This window comes from Pinus tabuliformis, chromosome 8 (genome assembly GCF_031772625.1).
Source record: "Pinus tabuliformis cultivar Carrire ecotype Pingquan chromosome 8, CPIR1, whole genome shotgun sequence".
NCBI lineage: Eukaryota > Viridiplantae > Streptophyta > Pinopsida > Pinales > Pinaceae > Pinus > Pinus tabuliformis.
The window spans coordinates 652,734,898-652,744,285 of NC_142294.1; the positions used below are offsets into that span (position 1 = coordinate 652,734,898).

At 35.7% G+C, this 9,388-nt stretch overlaps 1 protein-coding gene across 1 annotated transcript; it reads left to right on the forward strand.

The window, feature by feature from the left end:
• The first annotated feature begins 2,066 nt into the window (after positions 1-2,066).
• On the forward strand, positions 2,067-2,636 carry LOC149237238 (uncharacterized). The gene has a single exon (XM_089369207.1). It carries the CDS (start codon positions 2,067-2,069, stop codon positions 2,634-2,636), a length of 570 nt encoding a protein of 189 aa, XP_089225333.1.
• The last annotated feature ends 6,752 nt before the right edge of the window (positions 2,637-9,388 follow it).

Below are 9,388 nucleotides of genomic sequence, written 5' to 3' on the forward strand. Positions count from 1 at the left end.
ACTGGAGCAACTTGTAAGGGAAGCATGTTCGCGTGCCCTTGAGCTGGAGATTGTTTCCAATTTACCTATTGGCATACGAATCCACAAGCTGGCTAGTGGGTTCCGTGAAGCAAACAAGGAGGCTGCAAGGATTCAGTTGGAGCTTAGTTTGCATATTGTAGAGCTGAAGCTGTAGGTACAGCCTTCGATGCCACCACAGGTCACCGAGCAGCTCAAAAGCATCATTAAATCTAGTCGGGAAAAGGTCACACGTTCCATGAAGGAATGCACTGACTTGGCTCGGTCGCTTATTACACTCACTTCACTCTAGGAAGATCCTACCCTAGAGCAACTGGAAGCAGAGGCAAGAGAGCTCCAACAGGCCTATGATAATGCCAGAGGGACTGCGCAAACGGTTTTCGTTATGCAGTGCTTGGCCAAGATGAAGGAGGCCTAGACACTAAAAATACAAGCTAATGTTGCCCACCAAAAATAAGAAGTGATTAAAGAACATCTCCAGCCATGGCTTGATGAGGCATTCACGATTTCCACTACCATCAAGCACAAGGTGGCAACATGCAGGCAAAATATGCACCCAGGGAAGTAGCTACAACAAAGACTGATGTGTTGACGGCACGCGTTGAACAAATACAACAGATGGCGGAAGAGTTTGCTGCAAGTACCAACGAAGCACAAAACTTGTTGACCAACCTCCATGCGAAGATTGTGGCACCAACCGAGTGACTTGGGATGAGTCACGATGATTGTGTTGGGGGACTGTTGGGTAGCAGAGGGCCCACCTAACAATTTTGGGGATCAAAGCCCGTGATTTGGGGAAAAGTATGGTAAGGACTCCGTGAAGTGCATGGAGTGTGAATTGTAAATGAGTCAAGTCAAAGGGTTGTTCACCCAAAAATAATGTAAAATAATAGGAAGTGAGTCGACTTGCCCATGGTCCGCGGACCATGGGAACATATAAATAGAGCAAGGATCTATAGTTAGGAGTTAGCTTTTTGGTATGTACTTTTGGATCTGGAATGTAATGGGCTTTTGAATAACGAAGTCTTGAAGCGTCTGTAAGTCTGAGTCAAGGGTGTTAGTGGGTAGATAGAGGCTTTGTAGCTATGTGTGCAGAGGCCTAGTAGAGTTCGCAGCTGTGTGTGCGGACACTTGCAGCTGAGTGCGCAGGGAAAATCTCGATGTATTGGTGGAAGAGTTGAATAAAGATAAGTTGATTCTAAAATATTGTGTTAAATCTAAATTATTGTGGGTCTAGTTAATTTATGGTTGATATATCTGTTTGATCTGTGCACGTATGCTTATGTTATGAGTTTATACAAATTTATAACTTTTATGGGTGCGCAAACTGGTTATTTCTATTAAATGTTTGCTTAAAGACCATAAAAAGTAGATCTACTCTATACCAACGCATTAATAATAAGTATTAAGGATTTCCTTAGGTCTGGATCTATGCGAAGCAAAGTTACGCGAAGCCACAAAGCGGTGCACAAACCTTCTAGACCACATCAATGGCATCCCAAGGGTGTGGAAACCCGGTTCCAGCACCCTCCCCTGCTACCTCGGGTGAGACCTCAATCCACGCTCCGTGGGCTATTGCCGAAAGGGCCAATAGCTATGGGATTTGTTTGGCTAGATAACTCTTCTGAACCTAGGTCAGGCCCCTATAAGCCAATAATGCCCAATGTGGGAGTGTGCCATATTTATGTGTCTGTGGTGTTTGTATGAGTTGGAAGCTCTTGGGCACTAGGTGTAAAAATTATCCATGGCCATAGTTCAGAGAACCAAGAGCTTGAGAAGCTAAGTAAATGTGCATAGAAAGGTTTGTGTCGTGGATTAATGGTGACTACAAAGAAATGTTGACTTAAGAATAGATAGGACCACGATTGCACACAATGAATTAATGGAGACTGTCTTGAGAAAAAGCAAGCCACCTATGTTGTTCCTTTCACTCGATGAAAAAATAAATGAAAGATATTTAAAAATGTAGAAAGATCTCACCACAAACTAAGAAATCCAAGTTCCTTCACGAGTAGGCTAACCACTGCAAGGTAGGCCTATAAGGAACTATGTCTAGACAAGAGAGTCAAGATGCTTACTCAAGTAAGATACTAGTCTTTGAGGGGACAAACTATGGCTTTTATAAGTTTAGGATGGAATCCTATATTGTGTCCCTAGGAGTAGATGTTTGGATCTCTCTGTTGGTAGATTATGTTGTCCCCGTAGTCCCGCCTATAGATGCATATGGTAAAAAGGTGCATGGAAATAATGCAAAGGCCAAGAATGTCTTTCTCTTTGGTCTTAGTCAGTATGAACTTATAAAGGTTATGACCTACAAGTCAACGAAGGAAGCGAGGGATAAACTTAATCATATCCATGAAGGAGATGAGAAAGTTAAGAAAGCTAAACTTCAAACCTTGAAAATGAGATTCAAGAGCCTAAGAATGAGTGAAGAAGAGAGTAGAGCAAGGCATTTTCTTAGATTTGATAATGTGACCAACATGATTAGAGGATTTGGTGAAGCTCTCAAAGAAGATGTAATTGTTCAAAAAGTATTAATATCACGGCCTATGAGATTTAATGCCAAAATATCAGCCATTGAAGAGATGCTTGATCTAAAGAGTCTCACAATGGAATAGTTACTCAGTACTCTCATGGCCTATGAGATGAGAGTAGGAAAAGAGAAGGTTGAACAAAAGGATCCAAATTTCAAGGTGTCAAAAAAAGCTAAGGAGCACAAATATCATCAAGATTTTTCCAGCTATGAATCTGGTCAAGAGTTGGCCCACTTTTCCAGGAAACTAAATAGTGGTATCAAAGCTAAAGGTATCAATTTCAAATCACACCTATCTCGTGGTGTGGGGAAGATTGTTGGACATTGGATAAACCAACACTCCATGTGTGTTTCATTACATGTGGTTAACAACCTCTTGAGGATCCATTATCTCTAGCGATGCATAATTTTACTAGAAGGTCTTTGTGTAATGAAAATTCTGATTCGAACAAAGAATATATTCGGCATAGACATATCCATTTAGATCTTTGACTGCACTAACAATATTTGACCCCTCCATTTTGTGGTAGTTAGAGTTACATTTAGAACATGCATTTTATTCATAAGCTTCTTCAAGGTGACAACCTTGAAGTGCTCTATTATCATTTAAAAGAACAAGTTGATTCCATTTCTAAGAAACCCATCATAGAAGACACGTTCTAATAGCTTTGATCTACCATAGGAGATTGATAAAGTTTTTATGAAGGGTGATTAGGGTATAAATTTCTACTTTATTCTCCTTTTATTAATTTTGTAAATCATTCAATCCTATACCAAGTTGCTTTCAAAGGGGGATGTTAGGATATTTTGACATTACGAGTTAGTTAATTTTAACTTTGTGTAGTGTGTGTTACTTAAATATATGGTGTGAACTTGAAACCTAGTTGTGTGTTTTACAAAGGACCTGGTTGTGTTTTTTCTCAAATACAATTATGGGTGGAGTGGAAATAGATGAAATATTTAGGAAAGCACTACCTAGATGTTATGGAATCAATATTTCATGCACTTAGGACTAAAATACATGCAACAAAAAACATATAAAAACTTTCATAGATGAAAAGGAGAAAGGATAATTCCTTAGAGAATAAGAAAGATGTCCAAGTTATTCCCTAGTTGAGTAACTGGTATTAAGATAATTCTTACCTTTCTGGTGCATACGCCAACGTTAATTTCAAGATAAATAAGGGTTAAAATGACAATTTTAATGATATACCAAGGCATGTCCATACCAGGGACTGGAAGAGTCAATAAGAAATACAAATTATTTTGGAAATCCATTAACCACAATTTCCTCACCAGCTTTCAGCTATGTACATCTTCGAATTTGAAGTAAGAAACTCTAGATCAAAGTCTTACCATTTCAATATTCTTTTGATATATTGTAGAAAAGTGATGATAAGAAGAGATAAAAAACTCAACCTACACCGTCACATAGAAAAATCAAGAATTAGATCATCCAAAAGAATAAGAAGAAGAACCATGGGTATGCATTAAGGAACCCCTTGTTTAACATCACTACTAGATGTAATTCCATGATGTTTTCAATTGTTGGTACTCAATGGTATGCTTATTATATTAGAATAAATGCCATATTGAGGCAAGTTAATAGAAGAAGCAAGACACAAGTCACAATTCCAAGTTTTTTAGAGAAACATGGAAAATAATTCTACCCTATTACAAAAACAAAATCAAAAGTACATTGAGAAGGAAAGAATGTTCAACAGACTATACAATAGTACTAAGAAAAATTTCCACCACTACAAGTTGAGTGGTTATTAGAAATCAAAGCATTGGAAACCTCATCCAAATCTTCACCCTATAGATTGCATAGTTGATAAATTAGTGTGGAGAGTGAAGATTGAAAAATATGAAGATATAGTTACATCTTTAGTCCAAGGAGTAGAAGATATCCGAGTTATAAAATCATAAGGGATTAGTGAGACTAACAATATAGGCAAGAAGTCGATGTTAAGGGAAGCCAAAAACCAATTATTTATTTTGATATAACATTATAAGAACCCATTGCTAAAGAATTGATGGAGATTTGTGCATGGAGATAAATGACCTTGGAGGAGTCCTTGAGAGTTCTATGATGTGCTTGTTATCATGTGTACACACTAGAGAGTTGTTTCCATGTTGGGAAGTGATTGATCCTAGAAAGCGAATGTAGAACACACTTCCCTTATGGAATTACTATGTGATGCAATATTTTGTTCAGGCAACATTGAGTATAGGCTAAAATTTGACTTGGCTTCATTAACTACCAATATGGAATATCCTAAAGCCTAAAAGAGATGGGGATGAATGCCAATTACAAACTTTAGACCTAAAGACTGCTCATAAATGGTAATAAGTGTACATAATTCTACATCATGAGAAGAATTAGGCTAAGAACAATATCCAATGCCATAGCTAGGACAAAATATAGTGGCAAAAAATATGAGATAGATCTAGATATGGAGTTAGAGCTATAAATAAGAGTTAGAGTTAGAGACACACTTCAAAGAAGAAAACATAAGGCATGTTTATTTAGGTTAGTTTCCTTCTACCTTTTATAAACCAAAAATACTCTCAATGGGTTGTGTTTCCCCTTAAGGGTAAATACTTTATAGAAATACAATGTCAAGTATAACGTGCTTCCTATACAAGGCTCTTGTTATGGATTCTCAAATCCATGCCTACTTCTCTCTTACACTCCATCATGCCCCTATAGTTCAATTTCATCCTACAATGTTATATCAATTCTTAAATTTTATATACTTTATCTCCTATATAATAGTAAACATTACTCCATGGTTATCCCTTTTATTTATTATGGTTTCATATGTTATTTCCTAGCTTAAAATGTTTTTGATAATTTTGAATTGTTTGTAAAGTGTGTTGTAACATAGATATGATCCTTTCTTATCTATAATTGAGTAAAAATAATTTACGTTATTTTCTCATCTATCTATGTGGTTATAATTCTCCATAGATAATTGTGTCTTGGCCTAAGCCACTAGGTAATACAATGAATCAGGGTGGGTGGCATAAGCATATGAACTTAATAATTAACACTTTCTACAATTCCCATTACATTTTCATCTCATCCATATAAATTTTGTACCCCACAACTTATGAATAACTTCTCAAGGTCACCATAAAGGGTTCATTTGAAGAAAATAAAAAATCATTCAAACTAATAGGCTAAGAGGTCAAGAGAAAATAAAATGAAAGAAAGAAATGTGTAATACGTAGATAAAGTGCTCACCGCTAAAGTCATAGCATTGAATGCTTATTAAGGGAAAAAGGGACTGAAAGAAAATTAAAGAAAAATAATATAAAGGGGAAGAAAATGGTGCTAACATATCAAATATTGAATATAAATTTATTGGCTCTCAAAGGTTTGCAATAAATAAATGAATATTCCTAGTTGAAAGCACTAATTGGACTAGAAACACAATTCACAACTTTGAGGATTATTTTGTAAGTTTTCCCTAGTTATATTTCACAAATTACATCACCTTTACCTATCCCTAACTGAGAAACTTAGGAATATACCTCATGTCTCACCCCAAAGACACATGTAAAGGGGATGAGATTATACCACCATGGTTTTCTTAGGAAAGTTTGTAAAATAGCTTATGTTACTTTTTATAACTCATATTATCTATGTTTTGGTGCCTTAAATTTTGTTTGTAGTTTGATTCACCATGATTGTTTTGGGTGTTAAACATTGGAGTTCATTCCTTGTTATACCTTGGGATCCATGACAACATGGATGCCACATCATCATAGGATGTTTAGATCACCAAATTGTACATTTACTGGCATATGGAGGATGCATGAGCCACTTGGATAAATATTATCACATGTGTGGGTGGCTAGAGGTGGTTAGGGAACATCTTTTTAGTACAAATAGCTTCAGGATAAATTATGTTTTGATAGACTACATAGAATTCCACTAGATCGGTGTCATTAGATGTAGATTTTATGTGGGATTTCCAAAATGGGGTCATAATAGAAAGTCAGGTAAAATTTTACAAAGTTATGTTATTGTAAGAATTTTTGTATGAAAGTTATGCCACATTTTGACCACTTGACATCCACATGTGGAATTTGACCACAAGATTGGAGCCCTCCATCAATTTGGCTAGATCAAAGAGGAAGCTAGGAGTTTGCTAAATTCCACTCATAACAAGAATATGATATTTTTAAAAAACATATATTTAATGAAGGTTTTGAAGCACCTATTCTCTTATAAAAATGGTTTCTTCTACTCACTTTTACTCATGGAAGAAATAAATATTAATTTTAATCTATTTTTAAGTGTGTTAATTTTCATTCTATTTAATTGAATTTAGTCATTGAATTCTGAAGCAATCAAGGTCACAATGAATGGGAGAAGCGCCAAGGAGGTATAACTTATTTATTTCTTTACAAATTCTCATATTTGTTAAGTAAATTTATGAAATATTTTAAAGGAAATTTCATTATTTATCTAAAAGACCCTTTATTTTGACTAATTATCTTCTATAGTTAGATCTAACCTCTTTATGCAATGAAGGATTTTGTGATTTCATATTGTTTCTCTTCTTCCAAGCTTGGATAGAAGAATATTTCATCACATTCTCTGTATCAAGAATTTGATGTGAAGGAAATGGGACTCCAAGTCCCAATGGTGGAGATAATTTCAAATATCTCCCAAAAAAAATAATACTCCCTTTTCACTCAAATCTTAGAGAGAGCGATAATTACAAGACCATTTTTTTAATTTAAGTTTCTCATTCTAATTTGGCTTTACATTTCTTTATCTTACTTTTTGCTTATGTAATAAGTAGGTCAATATAGGGTTTTAGATATCAAATGTTTAAGAAGATCCTTCTAACTTTAGGTGATTTTAATTTTCATTATGGTTTAGGGTCTTTTACATGTTGGAACTTAAACAAATCCATACCTCGCTTACAACATCTAACGGGAATCCAATATATCTTATGGTGGCATAGGATGCATGATAGTAAGTTTGAATATGAATGGCAATGATTGATTAACTTAACTACATTAATTGAATTCACATTTCTCTTGAGATAACTTAAGTGAGTTTGATGATCAATTGTAGAATGAAATTCATACACATTAGGGGAATTTTGTGGCATAAAATGGGCCTCCTAAGAAAACTATAAAATAATGGTGGAAATAATAAAATAATATTAGATTACATCAACAAATTTTATAGGGAAAAAGAATAAAGTACTTTTTCAACTCATATTTTCAACTTATCTCCCCAAGGTTTTACTCAAATTTCGAGTGGGAGTAGTTGTTGGATGAAAAATTTAATTCCTCATATAGGGAGTACCCATGTTGCATACTTTCGATGGACCCTGCTACACAAAAAATGAGAAATAAATGAAAAATGTGATTGCAATATTGTTTTTTCATGTATTTCTCATTTTTCGTGTAGCAGGGTCCATCGAAGTATGCAACATGGGTACTCCTTGGATGATGAATTAAATTTTGCATCAAATAAGTACTCCCGCTCAAAATTTGAGCAGAACCTTAGGGAAATAAGTTGAAAAATTGAGTTGAAAAAGTAGTTTTATTATTTTTTAATCTTTTTTACTTTTTTACTCCAAAAATGGTGAATCATCCCCCATGGTTGACATCATCATCTTGAATTCTATTGGTTCTTATAAAATTTATTTTGGTTGTAAATTTTTCTTAGTGTTGACAGTGCTAGACCCACCAACATGTCAGGGGATCTCCCCAATAAGAAGTCCCAATTAAACCTCAGACTGTTTGGTGTAGGAGCCCCAATAGTGGATCGTATGGTAATTCCTTGACTGCGATTTCGAACAAAGGTAAGTAAGATAACTCTATTGGTAGCAAGGGTGTGACAGTTGCAATGATTCAAGGAAGGTGCATGAGAAGTTCTAACACGTGGGGGTTGAGATGAGTGCACCCCTTGGAAACCTGTAATAGTACGCGGTTTGGAAGGGAACACACGAGAAAAGATACATCACAACATGGAAAACAAGTTAGCGAGAAATCCAAAGTGATGGTTAAAACAACAACACATTTCATAAAGATTCATACATACTTATACAAAATAGTCCATACATGCATGCATAAGCAAACCAATACATATATCATTTAGAGTAAACCTGATAACATAGAATACAATACAACATATGCATGAAATGTGTTGGCTCTTATTATATAAAGAAGTGTAAGTTCTAGTTATACAATACATCCATGTCCAACCACTAGGTCCAATAGTGGAACGTTACAACCACATCCACCTGCTCCTCCTAAGAGGTGTATTAGCTCTGCGTAGTGGATAAGCCAAGGCGCGTTACAATACTGTCCAAGCTCTCTCCAAGTTAGGCTTATCAGAAGCTTGGCTGACCAAAAGCCTTTACAATGAGTTATGAGGGACTATTTATAGCAAAGGGTGGGGTGACCCTTGAATTTCCCCTTTGTGACAGATCAACTATCCTCATAACTCTTCACCTATTCTATGATTTTTTACATCCAACTATCACAATTTTACTTACACTTGACACGACTTTACATTACAATGCACATGTACCCATGTGAAACAAAATAGCTTGAGCAAGCCAAGCTGGACATCACTTTGACTTAAACAACCATGGAAGTCCAACTCCTCAACATCCTCAAGTTGATTGACTATAGCATACTGATGCCAATATTGGTAGTCCTTGATGGCGTCCATGTGCTCTACGGTGACATTTGTCTGAAACCTAACTCTCACCTCCATAGCATCCGGGTACACTGACTAGGCTCCTCTATCCAACTCATTTGAAAGCATGCACATCATTGTCTTCAATGCAGCCGAAC